This window comes from Phalaenopsis equestris, unplaced genomic scaffold (genome assembly GCF_001263595.1).
Source record: "Phalaenopsis equestris unplaced genomic scaffold, ASM126359v1 Scaffold235604, whole genome shotgun sequence".
NCBI lineage: Eukaryota > Viridiplantae > Streptophyta > Magnoliopsida > Asparagales > Orchidaceae > Phalaenopsis > Phalaenopsis equestris.
The window spans coordinates 47,598-69,803 of NW_018253466.1; the positions used below are offsets into that span (position 1 = coordinate 47,598).

At 40.7% G+C, this 22,206-nt stretch overlaps 1 protein-coding gene across 4 annotated transcripts in view; it reads left to right on the plus strand.

Annotated features, from left to right (window-relative positions):
- LOC110039166 (K(+) efflux antiporter 3, chloroplastic) overlaps positions 1-22,206 on the plus strand; it is a 57,882-nt gene that overhangs the window by 23,589 nt on the left and 12,087 nt on the right. For all 4 annotated transcript variants that reach the window (XM_020744133.1, XM_020744131.1, XM_020744132.1 and 1 more), the window contains exons 4-8: positions 2,286-2,366; positions 9,029-9,130; positions 9,459-9,536; positions 19,113-19,181; positions 19,384-19,434. In XM_020744133.1, the coding sequence (XP_020599792.1) occupies positions 2,286-2,366; positions 9,029-9,130; positions 9,459-9,536; positions 19,113-19,181; positions 19,384-19,434 (381 nt within the window). The remainder of the gene's footprint in view (positions 1-2,285; positions 2,367-9,028; positions 9,131-9,458; positions 9,537-19,112; positions 19,182-19,383; positions 19,435-22,206) is intronic.

The following is a 22,206-nucleotide window of genomic DNA, read 5'->3' on the forward strand; positions in this document are numbered from 1 at the left end:
GAAGCGGGTGACGGGATTTCGATTCCGGCTGCCGACAGCTTCTTACGGGCGACCCCCAAACATTAACTTTTCCCCTTTTAAGCGCCGACACCACACAAAAAACATGCATAAAGAAAGAAACCCCTAAATTCTCCACTTAATAGAATCCCCTCCCAGCATTTTAGAACTTTCTTTACTATTTTTCCTCCAAACTCCTTTAATTTCTCCTCCTTGCGTAGGTGATTATGGCCCCAGTGGACCCCACTCTTCCCTTTCCTTCTTCTGCGGCTCCATCCGTTCGCCCTGCTCCTTCTTGTCACCAAAACCAGTTCGTTTGTGGGCCTATTACGCTGCCTTTAGCCGGTCCAGAGAGGACTGGCTCCGTATATGCATAACAGATTGATAGATTCTTCATCAAGGGAAAGCTGAATAGCGGATTGTTGGAACTAAGTCATGTAGCTAGTGGAGGGCAGGTGGCTGACTGCCTCACTAAAGGACTTGGTTCGGTGGAGTTAGCTGGATTATGTGACAAGATGGGCTTAGTGAATATCTTTCGCCCATCTTGAGGGAGGGTGTTGTGAGTTATGTGTAATTAGAGAGTTTTTTGGGTTGTGTAATTAGAGAGTTTTCTTGGGTTTATTTGCTAAACATTGTAACACCTATTTAAACAAATATGTTGAATGGAATAGCAACTTTTTTCATCAAATGATTCTTTAAAAACACGTATAGGTAATCTTTTGGACTATCAATAGATCTCTTAAAAAAATTAACGAAGCCAAATAATGAGAGAAGAAGCCTTTTGGGAATAAAATTCAAGAACAAGATGTCCACGCTTATGATAACTTATAATTAAACTTATGAGTAATACAATAAAGTTATAAAAAAGGTTAACCGAACAAATACTTCAAAAATTATGTTGATATTTGAGAATTAAATTGGTTTTATTTCGAAAGTATCTATTACAGTTGCAATTTTTTTGATTATTTATTATTGACAAAGATAGAAATGATCTTTCTGCTTTGATAGAGCACATGATTTATGTTGATTTTGATAAAGCATATGATCGAGTACATTGAGAATAATTTAGTGTGTATTTAAGGGGAATGGAACATGTTAAAGGTATTGTTGCAATGTTGCATGCTTACAACTGTTGGGAGTTAGTAAAGCACTTTAGGGTATGTCATTTACACTGATTTCTCACTTCCTGCATGCATAACTATAAAAAAAAGGCGAGCCTATCCCTTGGAGTATTTCCACGGGAAGACACTATGAAGCTCAACTTAGTAAGTGGATTTTTAGTAAATAATGAAAATAGTTTAGCAAAGCCTTCTCTAAAGAATGTAGGAGTTTTTGAATAGGTTTAACTTTCCCCATATAGGTTATTTATAGCAATTACTGTAGTTTAGTATTTTCGGTGAGGTGGATGATGCATGTAAGAGACAGTTCATCTCTAAGTTTTGTTTTGGCCGAAAATGCCTATGATTGAGTGTTATTTTTGATATAGGGATCAAATCTAATATATGATTAATCAAATCGCCCATGATCATGATCATTTATCAAATTATGGAAAAAGAAAAGAGACTGTTCATTAAAGTTTTATAATTTAATTTCTCCTTGAAAATAGCCAACAGTGGTGGTCCTTCTGTTGCACGGAAGAGGGAGATCAATGCTCTGTATGTTCGGCCATTATCAAATTTTAGCTTGCAGCAAGATAAGGATGAATTTAAACTTTAATCTTGCATAAGCTTGTATCTGAATTATAATTTAAATTAGGATAATTTTTAGTATAAATTGTCATTTAAATTAGATATTTCTTGGTTTTGTATTAGAGATATTATTTTTCTTTCTTTGTGGAGTTTGCTTTAGAAAAATTTTAACTTATTATTCTTATATTTGGTGATTTAAAGACTTATTTTTCTTTTACAAATCATTCTGAAATTAAAAAAGTCTTATTCTTTATCAGTAAATTTGTAGTTTCTTGGAGGTGCAGCTAGTATCAAAGATAGCAGGTCCATGTCCTATAGTAAAAGCAGAAGGGAATACTCATCCTATTTAATCCTCTACTACCTACTTGCTTTGATTGCTGCTGCAGAAGCAAAAGAACTTCAATAAGATAACCTAATTGAATCTTCCCTAAGCAACTAAGAATATAAATGAGTGCCAATGTCAGCAAAAGTGCTAGGGTCGGACATAGTGTTTCTTTGTTATGCCTTCCTTGATCAGGCTTTTCTTTTTCATTCATATTGAGCATCAACTAGAGTATTTATGAAAACTGGTATACTCTTTAACATTTTTTTCCCTTGCAGCTTTTTGAGATGGGCTTAGAGCTTTCACTGGCACGCTTAAAAGCTTTAGCAAAATATGCTTTTGGGATGGGGTTAACCCAGGTTTGATTTTATGTTATTTACTGCTATTTATATTTATAGTACACATTTTGTTGAAAACTGCCTATTTCAAATAAAAGTGGCAAAGCTGTTTAAGATGGCGAACAATCGCAGTGAGATTTCAGTGCCTAACTTTTGATTAATAAAAGTTAAAGCCCGCTTTATTACTAAGGCTTCATTTGTTAATGCTTTTCAAAGCTTAACATGTGATCCATCATGACTTCAGTCCGGAGATGATACAATTGCATAGAAGCTTATTAATCTCATTGAGGGTAGCGGTGTTTTGTTTGAAACAGCACGGAAAAAATACTACTGCTCAAGTTTTACTTAATTTATCGCTTTGCTCTATTCACAATAAAAATTAGAGGGCATTAAATAAATTTACATGAAATTTTTTCTATCTATAGAATGTTTGTGAAGGCATTGGAAAATTCAAGAGTATTTTGTTTTTTCTCCCTCGAATTTAGTTTGTTCTTGTTGCATAGAATGATGAAAAGAATGAAAAGTGGTTGTCTCATTCACTCATGAATAGCCAGTGAAAAGAAAAGGTGCCCTAAAAAAAAGTACTTTCTGTGGTATTAACTTTCGGTTAAATGATGTAGTAGGTTACATCAGCATGAATGTCCATGATCTATGGGTGGAGTTTGTGTGCTGTTAAAGCATATAGTGGTGCCATGTTAGGTGCTTTCTTTGTTAGTCAAGCGCCAGTAGAATACTAACCAACAAACGCCTTTATGATGAGCCTAGTAAACTTTATCACATTTAGGCATCAACAACCTAGATGAATTTTTTTGGACGCAATCATCATATTTGGTGATGGCTTTGAGTTGAATTTGAGGTGGGAGAACTTACGGAAATAGAGAAAAATAGAAGATAGTGATAAAATTACCAAGTGAGAAAAGATTGAAGAAAGTAATGTAGAGGAAATACTTTCCACCTCGTTATTGCCAATACATGTTTATGAGATTTCATCAACTACAATGGCGAGACCTTTTAGTGGAGAAATTCAGAGTTTAATTTGACCAATTATAGATGAAATGTGAGTCGATCAAGCTAGAGGAACACACTATAGCCCGACACCTAGCTGTTAGCAATGTGGTGTAGTTACAACCATACTGGATTTTGGGGGTTGTTTAAACTCTAACTTTGAAGGTGGAAAGACAACAAAAAACATAGCAAACAACAATTTTCATTCAAACAACCGTCTTTAGTCAGACAGTGACCTACTGCTACCGTTTCCAACTAAGTTATCTCGAGAGGAACTAGCAAGGCAGGATAGGGAAATGACAAGACAAATCAGAGTGGAAAGAAGCTAGAGAGGTAACTCTTCTAGCACAATATCAACCAGGAAGTGTTTCTAATGCCACGACTGCATACACATATCTCCAACTATCCCACGAGTTGATTTGTCATATTCATATATCTAGGCGTCGTTGAGGAGGTGAAGGACGAGGAGTCAGAGGATAGTCCAGAAGAAGAATTTCAGCTCCAAAGGGACGAGGGAGAATTGTTAGTCATACGGAGATTTTGCAGTCAGAGCTGGAGCAAGATCAATCCTGGCTGAGAATATCTTTCAGACCAAGTAGACCGTAAAGGACAAATTTTGCAGCTTAATCATCAATAGTGGGGTTTTGAAAATATGGTATCCACTCTAATGGTGGAGAAATTGAGATTAGCCACTCAGAAACATCCCTAATCCTATTCCCTTGGTTAAATATTGAAGGGAAATGAGACTTGCGAATCAACAGTGCTGTGTCGAATTTTCGATTGGGGATCATCTATAGGAGCAAGTATGGTGTGGTGTGGTTCCTATGGATGCATGCCACATTCTATTGGGGAAGCCTTGGCAGTTCGACTGTACGACTCAGCATGACGGCTTTAAGAATACTTACTCCTTTAAGAAGGATGGGAAATACATCGTGTTATTGCCTGTTAAGGATGCAATAATTGTAGGCGACACAGAGGAAGTGTTAATCCCAAGGGCCATCTTCAAGTAATCAGTTCGAGATGCTCCAGTGGTATTGGAATTAGTTCTACTAGAGGGAACTGGGGAAGGGCACATACCAACACTATTACAAGACTTCCAAGATATGATAACTGACAACTTTCCAAAGGGATTATTGTCACTGAGAGACATTCATCACGCCATAGATTCTATACTAGGATCAGTGTTGTCGAATCAGCCTGCCTATATATTGAGACCTGGTGAGTACGAGCAATTGCAGTGACAAGTACAAGGTTGGTCAGAGAAAGTACCACTTTGTGTGCTTTCCCTATCGTAATGGTACCCAAGAAGAATGGTTCATGACGGACGTGCATTGACAATAGGGTCATCAACAAGATTACCACGAAGTTCCGATTTCTTATACCTCCCATGGATGATCTCTTGGACCAATTATACAGAGCCACCGTATTTTTCAAGATTATGCAGTGGGTATTACTAGATCCAGATGAGGCCAAGAGATGAATGGAAGACCACATTCAAGATACAAGACAGTTTATACGAGTGGACCGTTTTGCCCTTCGGCTTGTCAAACACGACCAATACTTTTATAAGGATTAATAAGGTATTCTGGGCACACATTTAGAAATTTTTGGTGGTCTACTTTGATGGCATTTTAGTATACGACCGATCTGAGGAGGAACATTTACAACAAATGTGGGCAGGTTTGAGATATTGCGCTTGGAGAAGCTATATGTCCATCTTAAGAACTGTCACTTCATGATAAACCATGTATGTCTTTTGGGTTATATCGTGTATGGTGCAGACATTCAGATGGATTCGATAAAAATCGAGACCATCATGAGCTAGATCGCGCTAGATCGCACTGCGATCGTTCACCGAGCTGAGGCAGTTTCGGGGACAAGCATCATTTTACAGGAGATTCATCAAGAGCTTGAGTACCATCAATGCTCCCCTGACATATCTTTTGAAGGAAGAAAAATTGAAAACGGACAGAGGCAGGTCAGAATAGTTTTAATGCACCTAAGGAGAAGGTGACCCAAGAGCCAGTCTTGGCATTATCATATTTCAACCAGCTATTTGAGGTAGAGTGTGATGCATTCGACATAGGGATAAGGGCAATGTTGAGCGAGGAATGTCAGCCCATCGCCTTTTTAGTGAAAAACTGAATTATTCCAAGAGGAAGTACTCGACATATGACAAAGAGTTCTATGTTATTGTAACAATTCTTGAGCACTATAGCCATTACATGCTGACAGGAGAGTTCACGTTGTTCACGGATCACAAAGCCTTGAAATTTCTAAACAATCAGAGCAAACCAAAGGGCCTACATGCCACTTGGGTGGAGTTCTTAGCATCATTTCAGTTCGTGCTTAAGCACAAGGCAGAGAACGAGAACCGCGTAGCAGACGCATTAAGCAGTTGTCACCTGCTGATCACGTCGATGTAGACTCGAGTTGGGGTTGTTGAGATAGTAAAGGACTTGTACGACTTTAAGGAGATCTGGGAGTGATGTCGGGAGAAGCCTGTTGAGTAGTATTGCAGAGCGGGTGATTACTTGTTCTACCATAGTAAGTTGTGCATTCTTAAGTGCTCGTTGCGGGAGGCGAGCCACTGTGGAGAATTAACATGATATTTTGGTAGGGTCAAGAATCTCGCACTCATAAGAGAGCACTTATTTGGCCCTAACTGATGAGAGATATGGCGCGACACGTTAGAAAATGCAGGATTTTTTATATGGCAAAAACCAGAGAGCAAATTGCCGAATTGTACACTCTATTGCCAGTATCAGAGGCACCGTGGGTAGACGTCAGCATAAACTTTACGGTAGGACTTCCACGGACACAACAAAACAAGGATTCTGTGATTGTTGTGGTGGACCTTTTCTCGAAGATGACGCATTTCATGCATTGCCATCAAATGTTGGACACATCTCATATTGCCGACTTGTACTTTAGGGTGATCGTGAGGCTGCACGGAATTCCTAAGGCCATCACTTTCGAGAGGGACGTCAAATTTCTGGGTTACTTCTGGAGGCCCTGTGGGAAAGCTAGGCACCAAACTTCAATTTTGTGTAGCAGCTCATCCTTAGATGAATGGTCAAATGGAGGTAGTGAATAGGAGCCTTGGAAACCTCCTGACATGCTTCATGGGAAGAGTATTAAGCATTGGGATCTAATTCTCACTTACGCCGAGTTTGCTTATAACAGGTTCGTGGGCCATATTACAGGATGCACTCCGTTTGAATTTATGTACAGGCGTAACCCACTCACACCACTTGAGTTGGTACTACTACTGTCGACCTAAAAAATTAGCGAGGATGTCGAGAAATAGGTGCACAAGATTTAGAAGCTCCATGAGGGGGTTAGCAAGGAGATAACTAATCAGAACACAAATATTAAGCACAGAAGAATAAGACGAGAAAGGTGACGTTTCAAGAAGGAAACCTTGTGTGGATGTGGCTGAAGAAAGAGAGATTTCTAGTGGGATTGTTTAGGAAACTCAAGTTCAGAACAGATAGACCGTTCAAAATACTTTGGAAGTTGAACGACAACACCTATAAGATTGACATATCAAGGACTACATGTTTCTTACGTTCAACGTCGGGGACTTGACATCGTTCTAAGAGGAACCAGAAGATTCGACGAATGAAGTCAAAGCTCTCCCAACCCTCAGAGATTGACATAAGGGCTTACCTGTCGCAGGCCCTCCTATGGTAGAAGGGCTGAATCGACCGGTTTAACCAGGGCAAATGGGGCCAAACAACCAGCCAACCGGTCCAAGCCTGCCTTGCTCCCTTTCTTATTTTGTTTGTCGCCAACCCCCTTTTCTTCTCAGTTTGACGCAACTCCTTTTCCTTCTCGGTTTGTCGCAAGCCTCCCCTCTTCCTATTCTATTTGCCGCCCAAAGGAAAGGGCCTTCTCTTCCCATTCTATTGTCTATCTATTACATATTTGTTGTTTTACTTGTTTAGGATTAGTTTTGTCAATTCTGATTTTAGTTCTCGCCTCCGGTGTTGTTCTCTCGCTAGTGTTGTATCCGACGATAGATGGTGCTCCAGTTGTATCGCTCAGAGGTGGTGACTATCTTGACCTAACCTCACACTTCTCCCCTTCCCCTCCTCACTGCCATACCACCTGCACCCACCCCAAACCCTAAACCGTAAATCCTAAACCTTCAACCCTAAATCCTAGAAACCCTAAACCATAACCCTCGTCCCCTGTTTCAGCCGTAGAATTGCAAGACCTACAGCCGCTGCCGTCACAAGCTCCACCCGACTCCACTACTACGCTTCTAACCTCTGTCCTTGCATCCCAGCAGGCCGCAGGCTGCTCTCCACTCCTGGTGCCATGACAGTCCGCTTTCCTCTCTACCCCCACAACGCCTGCTCCACCAAAACCCCTCTCCTCACCCTTCAGCCAGCACCGAGACCATAACTTCTTCCCCTTCCCGCTGCTACTTCCACTGCCCCCTCACCCACTCACCATTGTCCATGGATTATCCTATCTAACCCTAGTTGGATATTGTGTTTTGTTGATTTTCTATGTTGTTCGAGTTCAGTTTGTAATCTGCTATTGCTTGGCTAATGAAATTCTGCTTTCCCCTATCGGATTTGGGTTAATTCGAGTATGAATACCTGGCAGTCTGCACTTTATTTGGGTCATGCTAATAACTTAGTTATATTATCCATGAAGTGGCGTTACTCTCGTTGTTCGTTCACGTTTATTTTTCCTTTTGAAGATATGTTCAAGGATTCTGGCTTTGTTTTGATGCCATAATCTGTGTTTTTGTAAAAAAAGCATTCTCAGATTCTCTTTTATATGAATGCATCTCGACGTGGCTTTTTATTTCCTTGGAAAATTTTGCATCTAGAAGCGCCATTGGCTACAGACATGAAGTTCGTTGCTCAAGTCTAGAAGCCATTTTTTAGTATCAGTCAAGTTGTTCAATCTAATGATTCCAACATGTTATTGATACGTTCTGGAATCAAAATCAGTGGGACAACAACAGCGAAATTGAAATAAGTAGGTGAAGAAAACTCAAATGAGGGCTACCCTTATGAAAATTAAAAGAAAGCAAGTAAGATATAGGATAGTCTACTATTTGAGAGGTAGATGGTCTCTCCCACAGCCATAGACGTCGCTAGGAACACTTCACGAAAAAGAAAGAAACTGCAGCCTGCACAAATCAGCACATAAGAACAAACCCTAGCGCCCTCTTTTCCCTCTAAATATTCCCCTGGGTCCTTTCCAAACTTTTTCCCCACAAATTTTCCTTAATTCCTTTCTTCTATAGGAGAGCAGTGGCCTCAAGACTTCCGCCTGGGCACTGGAATCGTGCCGCATCTCCTGTGATGATCCCATTCTGCCTAAATCGGGTCGCTCGGTGCTGTAGCTTGGTATGACCGGTCCTGGCCAGTCCTTCTTGGACTGGTTTGGCTGGTCCGGGGACAGGCGGCTCTGTATCAGTTGTCAGATTTCCAATTGTTCTGCAAAGGTTGTATTTCAAATTTTATATTTAGATATTGCTTGCGGGTAATGAAGTTTTGTCTGCTTGAGCCTAAATTAAATAGAAGATTGCCGTCTGTTATCAGGCTACCTCCCCCTTACGTCTGTCCTCTCTCAATATATATGTTTATAAATTCCTCATAGCTGCTCTATTTTGTTGCAATTTTATGTTACTTGCTTATGACCTTTTGAAGGTTGTGTTGTGTACACTTGCTTTTGCTGCATTTGAACTTCCACCAAATGGAGCTATCGGAACAAAAGTTTTGGAATTTCTTTTTCACTCAAGACCTGACCTGGTGAGCTTGAAATCCTGAACTTGAAAAGCTCTCATTTATTTTATACTTGGTACTAATAAGTTTTGTTCACGTGTGCCCTAAAAATTTTAACTATGTATATTTAAACTATCTTATCGCACCTTCACTATCTTGATCTTACTGAAGACATGAATTAAGCCGAACAAAGCTTTATTCATAAAGCATGTTATTAGTGCAGATTTTGTTGACGGCCTATATGTCTGAATTCTTTTAAATGTGAAATTCTTAACCGCCAAGAATTCAATGTGGTTGATATTTTTCTGATACAGGTGAACAGTAGAAGTGTTGATGAAGCTATTTTTTGATACAGGTGAACATTAGAAGTGTTGATGAAGCTATAGTGATTGGAGCTGCTCTTTCTTTGTCATCATCAGCATTTGTTCTACAGGTATGCATTTTTGTCTACTCAGGTTTTTCAAGCTATATAATAACTATGATTGAGCATCTTTTGCTCCATCTCCTTGACATGGACAGTGTATATTAAAGCTGCGTCTTCTTGTGCTTTTTTTGTTGCGGTACTTTTTTCTGCTGAAAATTTTGTTTTCAGGAGTACCTCCTTTTCGTGGTCAATTTTATCTGACTTTACTTGCTTTTTGACTTGCGTTTTGCTGTTTTGTGATCTTATTCTAAATTCTGTAGCAGCTAACATTTCTCATGCTGTAAAGTAACAAAAAGGAGTTCATCAAGAGGAATCTCTTCAAATGCAAGCCAATGCCCTTTAACATCACTAACTCCAAGATATATTTATATTTGATACACCATAAACAAATTTTCATCATCCAAAACGGATCTTGACGCATGACACAGATCTTGAGCCAAATTTTTTGAGCGAGAAATATTCAAACTTTGATAAAAGATCATCCAGGAGTTTGATTTCAATGAACTTATAGTCAAACTGACCCTCTTGTTGAGACGAACTTAACAACTTCAAAATTGGTCCGATCTGAGTTAAATCAGGCCTAGATCAAGCTGAAAAAACATTTTTGGAAGCTTTCCGAGCATAATTGGAAGGTCAAACGGATGTCAAATATGGCATGTTTATAGTCAAATCAAACGTCTCGACGAGAGAAATTCGACGAGCTCAATATCACTCAATTCTGACATCATTAAGGCAGTCAAACGTCCATCAAATGTCATCCCATCAAGGGGATCTCTCTTGGTCGTTCTATCAAGAGTATTTTGGATTCCTGCCTTATTTGCAATTTAGACTTTATAATTAAAGCCCCAAGCCCCTCTTGAGAGGGGACAGAGAGATTCAAAGCTAGAGAGAGAGCAGAGCCTTCATCAGAGGGAGTTGAGGCCCAACCTCCTACGTAGTCGTCTTCGGCCTACGCCACCGTCTCCGGCCGCGGCCGTCACCTTCCACCTCCGCAATTTGGCTATTGTTGTCTCCAGCCGCCCCCGCCCACCTCCGCAATGTGGCTATTGTTGTCTCCAGCCGCCCCCGCCCCCGCCCTCGCCCCATCGGGCTGTCGCCTCCTCCGGTCGCCACCGTCTCAGGCCACCGCTACCGTCTCAGTCTGCCACTGCTACTGCTCCTACCACGAGTTCATCTGTGTGCAGATGTTGTAATCCTAGAAATATCCCTACATATGGGACAAGGGGTTGTACCTGTAAGTCCCAACTCATAGTAGAAAATTTCAACTGGGCAAAGCCCCTTGGTTTTTGGTCTTTTTGGGTTTTCCATGTAAAAACTTCTAGTGTTATCACTATTTTCTTACTTTTGTCTGATTTTGTTTTGGATTTTCGTACTACTCTAAGGCAATAATCCTTTACTCAACTGCTGCGAATCTCCTAGCACACATTAATTTGGCGTCGTCTGTTGGAATACAGAGCCATCCCACCACCAAAGTACTTGCAAGCCTTGTTGCATGACCACCAGGCGTAATACCCTGCAATAACGAAGCGTCTCCCTCCAACACTCATCACTCCAGGGGACAGTCGTGGAGGCGGGCCTCAGGCCTCCACATCTTCTCACTCTAGAAGACATTACCCTGTAGGCAAAGACTCGTCGGGCTCTTCTCTGGAAGACCGAGCACGCAGAATGGAGGAATCTCAATCAGAAATCCTGCAACTCCTACGTCAGGCTTGACAATCGCTACCCGCTCCACCTGATGGAACTCACTTCAACCAGCTCAGCAACCCACGGGAAACACCCCACTTGAACATACTCGTACCAAGCCTTCTCCCCTTGATGGATCCTTCTCTCTGTCAGACTGGGATGCTGAACTTCTTGATACAACAAGTTCCACTCATCCACCTCGCACCGCTCACTAGGCACCGACTCCCGCTGCAGCCGCTCCTAATGATGTCATCTGCGACAATCTACGACGCCTAGTCCGGTAAAAGTTTCCTCTGGAGAATAGTTATTGTTTCCATCGCTTGTCATAACTTTTAAGAATCATCTTCCTTAGTCGATGCAATCTATCAACACACCATTCCAACAGGTTTCAAGCTCTCGAGCATTGATTCTTACAAAGGTGTAACTGACTCTTACGAGTATGTTGACCATTATCGAACCATCGTGCACATTTAACGTGTCTGTGATGCGCTTCTCTATCAAGTGTTTCCGACCACTCTCAAGGGACAAACTTGCACCTAGTTCTACTCTCTTTTCTGGGGCACTATTAGCACCTTCAACGAGCTTGTCAGACTATTCGTTGAGCAGTTCATTGCAAAATGGAGGATCATCAATGATTCATCCCACCTCTCGGGAATTTGCCAGAATTAGGGAGAGTTGCGCAAAGATTACTTTCAAAGGTTTTCCATTGAAGCTCGCAAAATTCTGGGGGTTGATCCAGAATTGCTGAGTGCGGTTTTCCTAGAGAGGTTCCGCCTAGTACCTTTCTAGTTATCACTGATGTGAAAGACAATTCGCCCTTATTTCAATCTTGTCTGCAGACGATGCCATCAACTCGCACAAGCAACAATTCGAGCAATTCAAGAACAAATACAAGAATAATACTGGGGATGCTAGCCCAACCTCACAACGAAGAAAGTCTGAACAGCAGGGGAATCACGACCTCCCTCCTTGGCCTGCAAACCAGTGGTGCAAGCCTCGACCACAGAAGGACTGTGAACCACTCTACACATCGCACACAAACATTTTAATAGCCATCAAGGACGAAGAGACTGTTAAGTGGCCTCGCCCCCTGAATCCTAAATACTGTCACTTCCACTGGAGTCGTGGTTACACCATTGAAGCATGCAAACAACTCAAGAAAGAGATCAAAAGACTTGTTCGACAGGGATATCTGTGTCAGTGGGTGCAGAGCAAGACATAACGCCCCCACTGGGGCAATAGACGCAAAAGCAACAACATGGGGGTCACCAGATTATCGTGAAAATTCAGACAATCGCTGGAGGTCTGTTATTGTCTAAACAAGTTCTTATCACCGCACCTAGAGAACTAGCATGGAAGAAGCCGCGCTTTGAGCCCATCACTTTTGATGATTTTGATCTAGAAGGCATCCAAGTCCCCCCCACTAAGACCTTCTCGTTATCAGTGCAGGAATCAGAGAACTCTGTTACAATGTAAAGAAGATCCTGATCGACAATGGCAGCTCGGTCGATGTCCTGTTCTACTTTACCTTCCTCAGTCTTGGGCTGACCAGGAAAATGCTTAACCCGTTTCGGGGCCGTTGTACAATTTTGACAGCCGACCTGTAAAGGGACAATAAATCTCCTTGTTCTAATGGGAGAATTTGAGAATTTCCTCGACAGGCGACTCACTCTATCCCGTTCATCGTCGTTAAGACAGAGTTGGCAGACAACACCATTTTCGGGCGAACAATACAGTTCTTCTTCGACATCATTATTTCTATACCACACCTCAAGCTCAAGCTCCCAACCCCAGTAGGTTTCAGCACCGTGCACGGAAATCAACAAACAACACAATCATGCCACCTCAAGCTGGCCTACTCACACTCATCTGTAACACTTAGCATCGAAAAACCTTGATCTCCGAGATGAAGATGCATTCCAACATGCTTCCCCCGTAGAAGACTTGATCCAAGTTCCACTCTCTGGCGACCACCCATCACGAACAATGCAGCTTAGTTTCATACTCTCCGATGAGCAGAGATTAAAATATGCATATCTCCTCCATATGAACCAATATATCTTCGCATGGATAGCGACCGATATGTTTGGAGTCAACCTATAGGTAATCATGCACTCTTTAAAGGTGGATCCGGCCTTTAAGCCAGTCGTCTAGAAGGAACACATGTTTGCCTTAGACCGTCTGCAAGCCATCGAACAGGAAGTCGACAAACTTCTGGAAGCAAGTTTGTGAGAGAAATGCACCACCCTGCATGGCTGGTGAATGTCGTCTTGATTAAGAAGGCAAATGGTGCTTGGAGGATATGTGTTGATTACACCAACCTTAATAAGGCATGTTTGAAGGACAACTTTCCCCTTCCACTCATAAATCAACTACTTGATGCCACGTCAGGACACCATATGCTCAATTTATTGGATGCCTAATCAGAATACAATTAGATTAAGTCGAATCCAAGAGATGAGGCCACATTCTTCCAAACTGACAGGGGTCTGTACTGCTACTAGGTCATGTCATTTAGATTAAAGAATGTTAGTGCAACACACCAACGTCTCATGAATAAGGTCTTTAAATGTTTCCTCGGGAGCACAATGGAGGTATATGTTGATGATATGCTTGTAGAAAGCTTGGAAGCATCCCAACACATCGCTCATCTGGAAGATTGCTTTCAACTTCTTTGTCATTACGACATGTGCCTCATTCTAGCTAAATGTGCATTCGGAGTCACATTGGGAAAATTTTTTGGATTCATGGTCACCAATCGCGGGATTGAGGCAAACCCGGAGAAGATCAAGGCGCAAAGAGACATGCTGCCGTCAAGGAACATCAAGGAGGGGCAACGCTTGAACAGTCGCTTAGCCTCCCTATCCCACTTTCTAGCTCGTTTGGGTGATGAGTACTTAGCATTCTTCAAGACACCGATAGGTGCTCGGAACACTGGTTTCCAGTGGACTAATGTCAGGCTTCCTTCAAACAACTCAAGTCCCATCTGGCCTCACTACCTTCTTTTGAAGCCCATTCAAGGGAAAATGTTGTATGTCTGCCTAGCTATCTCACCTCAAGCGATAAGCTCAGTCCTAGTCAAGGAGGAAAACTTGGTTGAACGACCGGTCTACTATGTCAGCAAGGTTCTCTCTGACGGGAGTCGTTATCCGTTAGCTGATAAGTTTGCTTTAGCACTGATATTCTCAACGAGGAGACTGTATCCATACTTTCAGGCTCATACCATCGACGTCTATGCACAACTCCCCATGAAGATTATCCTACAAAGACTAGAAGCATTGGGAAGATTAATTAAATGGTCGGTAGAGTTTCAAGAGTTTGACATATGCTGCTACCCCGACCGAACATCAAGTCACAGTTGCTAGCTGACTTTGTGGTCGAATGCACCATATCAACCTCCGAAGAGCTGCTTCTCTCTTCTCTGATGTCACCTCAGTTGACTATATGTGGACGGAGCATGTGAAAACTCTGGAGTTGTTGTTGGAATACTTCTCATATCCCTTAAGCAGAATATCTTGGAGTATGGACTTCACCTGAAATTTCCAGCCACCAATAATGTAAGCATATCATATCGTTCACATATTTCAAAAGCATAACACGCTAGCTAACGCCCTCTCCAAGCTTGCGGTCTCAACGACGAGAGACCTCTTCAAAAGAAAGTACATTGATGAGATACACTTTTCCAACATCCAAGGGCCTTTGGTTATATTGTTTGTAGACGAGCAGGAGCCACCTTGGATGGACCCTATCATCTCATTCCTTCGAGATAGGATATTGCTCGATCATACTACTGCATCATTTCGCTTCCGGCATATAGCTGCCAACTATATCAGTGTCAGAGATGAACTATACAAGAAGGCATTTGTCGGCCCATACCTCAAGCGTCTGCCCCCATTTGAAGCTAATTATGCTATGCACGAAGTACACTCTGGGGTATGTGAAGAGCACCTCGGGGGTAGAGCTCTTGCCATCAAAATAATTAGACAAGATTTCTACCGACCCACGATCAAGTTAGATGCATTGTACTTTGTGCAAAAATGCAAAAGTTTTCAATTGCACTCCAACCTTACACATGCATCGTTGAGATAACTCACCTCACTTTTGAGCCCCTGGCCTTTTGTCCAATGGGGGTGGACATCATGTGATCATTTGCAGTTGCCACTGGACAACGAAAGTTCATCATATTAGCTGTGGTTGAGCCGCTCTCCAATATCACAGAAGCCAATACCAAGCAGTTCGTCTGGAAGAACATTATTTGTCACTTCGGCCTCCCTGTGAAAATTATCAGTGATAATAAGACCCAATTCTCTGAGGTCTTCATATTTTTTTGCAAGGATCTCCACAACCAGTTGGTGCAGTGTTGTTGCACACCCTCAAATAAATGGACACACATAAATGACAAATCAGACCGTGCTCAAAGAATTGAAGACTCGTCTTGAAAAGGTTGGGGGGCAATTCTACCTGTGATATTGGAGAGCGGCTTGAACTTGGATCTGCCTCTACCTGTATTCCTACCCAGATTCTCTCCCTTGTTATCAATATTCAACTTAGATACTGAAGATTCACAATTTATTGCTTTTCTGCGAACTTCTTCATTCAGCATCATACCTACTTTAGTCAGAAAAATGAGAGCAAGAAGGCTTTGCGGTTGAGGGCTTAGAGGAGGAGAACCAGAAGCTAAGCTCTGAGAATGAGGCTGACATTATTGGGATCAAGCAGAGGGCAGTCGAGAGCTTCAAGAACAAGATTGACTTTAGAACCATCATTCGAGACCACTTTGAGGAGGCTCACAACCATGTTATGGACGTTGAGGCATGGGAGCAGCAAAGGTAGTTCGTCGAGGGATGCAATTGAGGCTTTCTGAAAGGAAGTTGAGCAGCGCAGCGCCGGCTGGAGTTATCATGGAGGGATTTACCCCCAGTCAGGCCTTTGAGGACCTTTCATCAGATTCTGACGGTGATGACGTCGAAAGCAAGCAGCAGAAGGTCTTCTCTATTAACGAGGTAGAGGAAAACATTGACGTCGTGCGTGTAGTACCATTTTCATTTTCATTTTTCTTGTTTATTTGCCATGTTGTATGAGCTAGAAGAATTTAGTGTTTTCTTCTCATCTTTGGCTTTTTCTTCATGTTAGCAAGAATTATCTCATACTGATGTGTCTGTGGATGAACTTTGCACCTTCATGTGATGATGAATTTGTGAGGTTCTAATCTAAAAGGGGTTTGTCATGGGAAAAGATTGTCGGGAGCCTTTGATTTACTCGGGGTTGTGTATTATAGTATCACTTGATGATGTTAGCCCATGTGATAAGCCATTGGAAGTCCACCGAGACCTTTTAACCCATCAGATGTTGTTAGTTTGAGCATTGACTCGTTTATTAAATTGTGTGGATGGGATGGGGGGCATTCCACCAAAAAATGTTAGCCTATCCGGAGTTCTTTATCGAAGTAAGGCTCGATGATGTCAACCCGTATGGAAGTGGTAGGATCAAATCCTTCTGGGATTGGTGGGGCTCTGACTGAGAGGCGACCGAAGTCGCGTATTTCTCGGGTCGAGAGCTTGAGGTGACTCGTAAATGAACCATTGTACTTTCTTGAGGTGTCTTTCATATGTAGGAAAGCATGGAAATCATACTCATTTAATAAGTTGGAGATACATTGTCAAGTGCTCCTGGACACTCTCAAGAGACAAGCTCGCACTTGGTTCTACTCTTTTCCATGGGGCACTATTAACACCTTTAACGAGTTTGTCAGACTATTCGTGGAGCAGTTCATTGAAAACTGGATGATCATCAAAGATTCATCCCATCTCACGGAAATGCGTTAGAATGAGGGAGAGTCGCTTAGAGATCACCTTCAAAGGTTTTCCAATAAAGATCGTTAGATTTCGAGAATTGATACAGAATTGCTGAAAGGGGTCTGAGAGGCTCCGTCAATAACTTTTATACTCATCACAGATGCAGGAGATAGTCCGCTTTTACACCGATCTTGTCCAGAGCTTCGAGGCCCAAATCACTGTAGACGAGACCAACAGTGCTCACAAGCAATATTTCAAGCAATTTGGGAACAAACGGAAGAATAACATCTGGGATGCCAACCCAACCCCACGACATCTCCCTTTCAAATCATAACCTATAAACAACATCTCACATTCAATATAACATGAAAATACAATTCATCATCACAAAGGTTACACGAAAGAAAGAAAGAAAGAAAGATGTTCGGGAGGGGAGGGGAGGGTGAGACACCTAAGGATAGTCGGGGCTTGCCTAATAGCCTTCGGTCATTCCTTTTGAAAAAAAAATGCATACATACATACATTTATACATTCATACGTTTATAAATGAAAATATTAACGAAAAAGATAAAGTGCTCCAAATTTTAATATTTTCGGACGTTCAAATTTGTCCCACTCTAAAATAGGGGCAACTGATACGTCACAAACAAATTTCTATCATTCGACATAGATCTTGAGGCATGACGCGACTCTCAAGACAAATTTTTGAGTGAGAAACATCAATTTTTTATAAAAGATCATCCAAGTGTCCGATTTCAACAAAATTATAGTCAAACCGACCGGCTTGACGAGACGAACTTAATCACGCCCAAATCAGTCTGATCCAAGTTAGATCAAGCCGAAAACTATTTTTAGAAGCTTCTCGGGAATAATTAGAAAGTCAAACGGATGTCAAATATAACATGTTTATAGTCAAATCGAGTGTCACGGCAAGAGCATTAAATGAGCCCAAATCACTCAATTTTAACATCCTTAATGCAGTCAAAGTTCATCAAACGCTGTCCGGCCGAGGGGATCTCTCTCGACAGTTAGATTAAGAGTATTTTGGATTCTTGCCTTATTTGCAATTTAGACTCTATAATAGAGCCCCAAGCCCCTCTTGAAAGGGGACAGAGAGACTCAAAGCCAGAGAGAGAAGAGCCTATATAACCTCCTACGCCGCCTTCTCCGGCCAACATCGCCTTTCGACCACCGCCGCCCTCCAGCCGTTATGCCTTCGTCTCCGCAATGCGGCCGTCTCCGGCCATTGCCGCCGCCGTTGTTGCGGGCCGTTGCCTCCTTCCAGCCGCCGCCATTCAGTTGTCACCGATGCCCTTCCGGCGGTCGCCTCCTCCAGCCGCCTCTGCCCTTTCATGTCGGCATTGAACTGCCTTCCACCCCCAGCAACCCTATTGCAATTGTTTCGACCAAACTGCGCTCAGAAGAAAAATGGAAATAATTCAAAAGGAATTTCTTAGTTTAAAAGAAATTAAATATAAGAATTTATATGAATTTACTTATGGTAGCACCTCCAAATTCCTCTCTTCCTCTACTCCACTTATTCTAATGCAATTCCCAGCTATCTAACAGAGAACTGCAGCTCTCGGTTTACCCGATTCCAGCAGCTCTGCTCCCTGTAGGTTACTCCTCTTGGTAAAGTGGGGTTCTAATGGAATGAAAAGGGAGGTTAGGCTATTTACTTATATATATAAATGCTTATTTAAGCATTTATGATCAACGGCATTCATGTAAGTCCACCATTGCATGCCAGCTTAAGTGGAGAAATTGACTTGGGCTACAAGACCTTAGTTCCTGTGAACAGTAATATTAAATTCAATTTAATTTATTATGTATAGGATTTTATAAACTTAATATACAACATATATATATATATATATATATATATATATATATATATATAAAGAGTAGAATTTTATAAAAGTAGTTTTGATGATTTTCGGGAGGTGTGAACAATGGGTCTAATTTACAGATAAATTTTTGCCTTTTTGCCAGAGTAGGTTTTAGATTATTAATACTTATTTATAAGCTAAATATGATCATTAATCGTTGTTGCTTGCTTGTTAAATATGCCACTAATTTATCTCGTTTCATCAAGTTTTTCATCTAGCTTCTTGCAGAGAAAGGGGAACTTCCAACAAGATTTGGTTCAGCGACTCTTGGAATTCTTCTCCTTCAGGTCAGTATTGTTTCCAACGGCTTGTTTATCTCATCAAAACATTTAATCCCATACCATCTAGCTAAGGGTAACTATGATCGAACGGGGTGAACTGAGTATCTGATTTCTTGTTACGCAGTTCCAAATTTTGCATGAGAACTGCCTTTATTGAGAATTTTTTTATCAATAAAAAATTAACATTTTTTTTTTTTTTTTTTTTCAGGATATAGCTGTTGTTCCTCTTCTAGTCATACTGCCCATTCTGGAGAGTCAGGTAACCAAATGGATTCCTGTAACATAATTGTTTTTATTTATGTAAAAGAGAAGCAAGCAGCTCCCACACTCCCTTACATGTATTTTTGTATAGTAATATCTTGTAAAATATATTGTTTTTTTTGGAAAATATCTACTCAGATAAACATGTCTGAACTAAATGCATTGCCTGGGCTGAATATTTACTTGGAAATGTTGCTACAAATTCTATTTCAGTATCTTTAAATTTACTCTATTTTTGGATTGTTATCTATTCAGGTGACAGTCGAAAATGATATTTGATGCAGACAATGTAAATCTTAAACCTTGGTGTATGCAGCGTCTGATTTTAGTTACCTTCAAAGTAGTATCTTGAAGCATCGCCTCAATGCCAAATTTGATAGTGAAATGGTTAATATATGAAAAGAATATTGATAATATAGCGATGCAGCCAAGCGAGAACAGGAAGAAAAGTGGAGGAACAAAGTAGGAAAAAGTGAAAACTTAATCCCCGCATTAAATTCGTTTACTCTTCCATGCACATCCGCCTTCAGCTTGTATTTAAATGAAGTGTCCTATAATTTTTGCCGCTTATTTTGTAACATAGCTTCAAAAGCAGTTTTAGCAGCCACACTGCTCTTGGGTCTCGGTAAAATAGGTAAATCTGCAATTAGATTACGGTATTTATTATAAACAATGAACGATTGACGGTGGAATTAAAAGCAAACTCAGCCTGATATAAAGCGTCACCCCACTGTTTTGGCCTTTCATTAGCCTCACATCGTAGTATATTGTCCAGTGGTCTGTTAACTACTTCATTCTGGCCGTCCAACTGTGAGTAATATGCTGAACTGAAATTTAATTCTATGAGGAATTTTTTCCTTGGTTCCCTCCAGAAGCAGCTCATAAACTTCACATCATGTTCAGACATGAGATTAAGGGAACTTCATGAAGTCCAACTATTTCTTTAAAGAATAGCCTTTCAATGTGACTCACATCCAAAGTTTGCTTACAAGGAACAAAATGCACCATCGATCTACTACCACCATTATTGAATCAACTCCAAGTTGAGTTTAAGGTAAACCCAACATGAAATCTAACCTCAAATCTTCCCAAATAGTGTTAGGAATGGAAAGTGTAGTGGATAAGCCTGTATTTTGAGTAGTTCCCTTACGCATCTGGCAAACATAGCACCTCTCCACAAAGAGGTCTTCCATTCGTCCCCTTCTCTGATACATGTCTAATAATATCCACTATGGACTTCCTGTTTGGTGAATACCTTAGACCCATATGCTCCAGCATTTCCTCCAACCTCAGAAGAGGGAATTTATATTTCGGAGTTATCTTATTATTGGAACTGACTATCCACACAACCTCCGTTTGCCATCTTTCTTCAGGACTACCAATGCCGGAATAACACAAGGACTCGTACTGTGGCGAATAAAATTTTTGGACAGCAACTCATTCACAATGTTTGTTAGAATTTTCTGTTCTTTAGGATTCATTCGGAAGTGTGAGAGATTTGGAAGTATAGCTCCTGGAAGAAGGTTAATTTGATGTTGAATGGATTTGACGGGCAGCAATGTGTTGGGTAATTGGGTAGGAGAATGTCAATATATTTTCCAATAGGAACCTCATGTTTAATTGCCTGTTTCCCCCTTTAATAACCCAATATCATTCCTTGCCGTCTAATGTGGAATTTTGTTCATTCTTGCATCCTTTTCTCTTGAAAGCCCTCCATCCTATAAGCTTGTCAAGAGCTGAAGCCTCAACGATCTCTTCCCTCCCTTGAGGATGCCCCAAATACAACTTCTATAATAAAAGGCAAAAATTGGTGCGAGGAAGGAGGAAGCCAATGAAAGGCTATTGCAGATGCCTTACTTTCTATTAGCAAGAAAGATGTTAAAACTTGTTTTTATATTGTTGAATAGAAGCCACATAATTATACTTTTCTTTGCTGATGGATAGATCCATGACTTCATCTCTTGATTGTCTCTTATTTTCTTGCTTATATGAAATGTCAACTCCATCCTTTTAAGGTTCTATTTATAATGGTAATATGTATAAAATTACTTCCAAGATAATAATTTATAAGATATTTTTAAGCCAACAAGAAAAGTTTTTTTAAAATAAATTAATGATATATTTATAAATCTCAATGCAATCTTTACAATAAATAGAAGATCTCAATTATATTTTGTATTGATAGAAAATTTTTTAACTCAATAGTTGTAATAAACTCTTGGAAATAGAAAATTTTGATTTAACTGTTTAATGGTTAATATCAAAATAGGCTAGAGTCCAATGCTTTTGCTCTTGCTTTAATTATTGATTGAAGAAGAAAATTATTGTCTTCCTTTTCTTTCTTGGCGCAAGAACTGAAAAAAATTGATTCTTGTATGAGGTACTTCACCTTTCTTGCTCCTCGTTGGTCCAGACATAATTAGATAGCAACATTACCTTAATAAGGGGTCAGGCTTTAAAATGATAGACATTTCGGGGTTGTTTAGTTTGATGAATTTATGGTGTAAAGTAAATTAAATGCAGGGGTTTTCAAATTTCTGCATTTGCTTGAATGAAAATGAAATACAATATAAAATTTTGAATTTCAAATTCATCCAGCAATTCAAAACTAGGGCATTTTGAATATGTTCAATTTGAACGATTTTCGAATAAACTATAAACTACAGTTTATTGTTGTCACTTGCTACAACTTCTAGCTCCTCCTACTGTCACGCCACCTCTAACCGTATTTACATTGTTTAATTTTTCCTTCGAACTAAACATAAAAGCA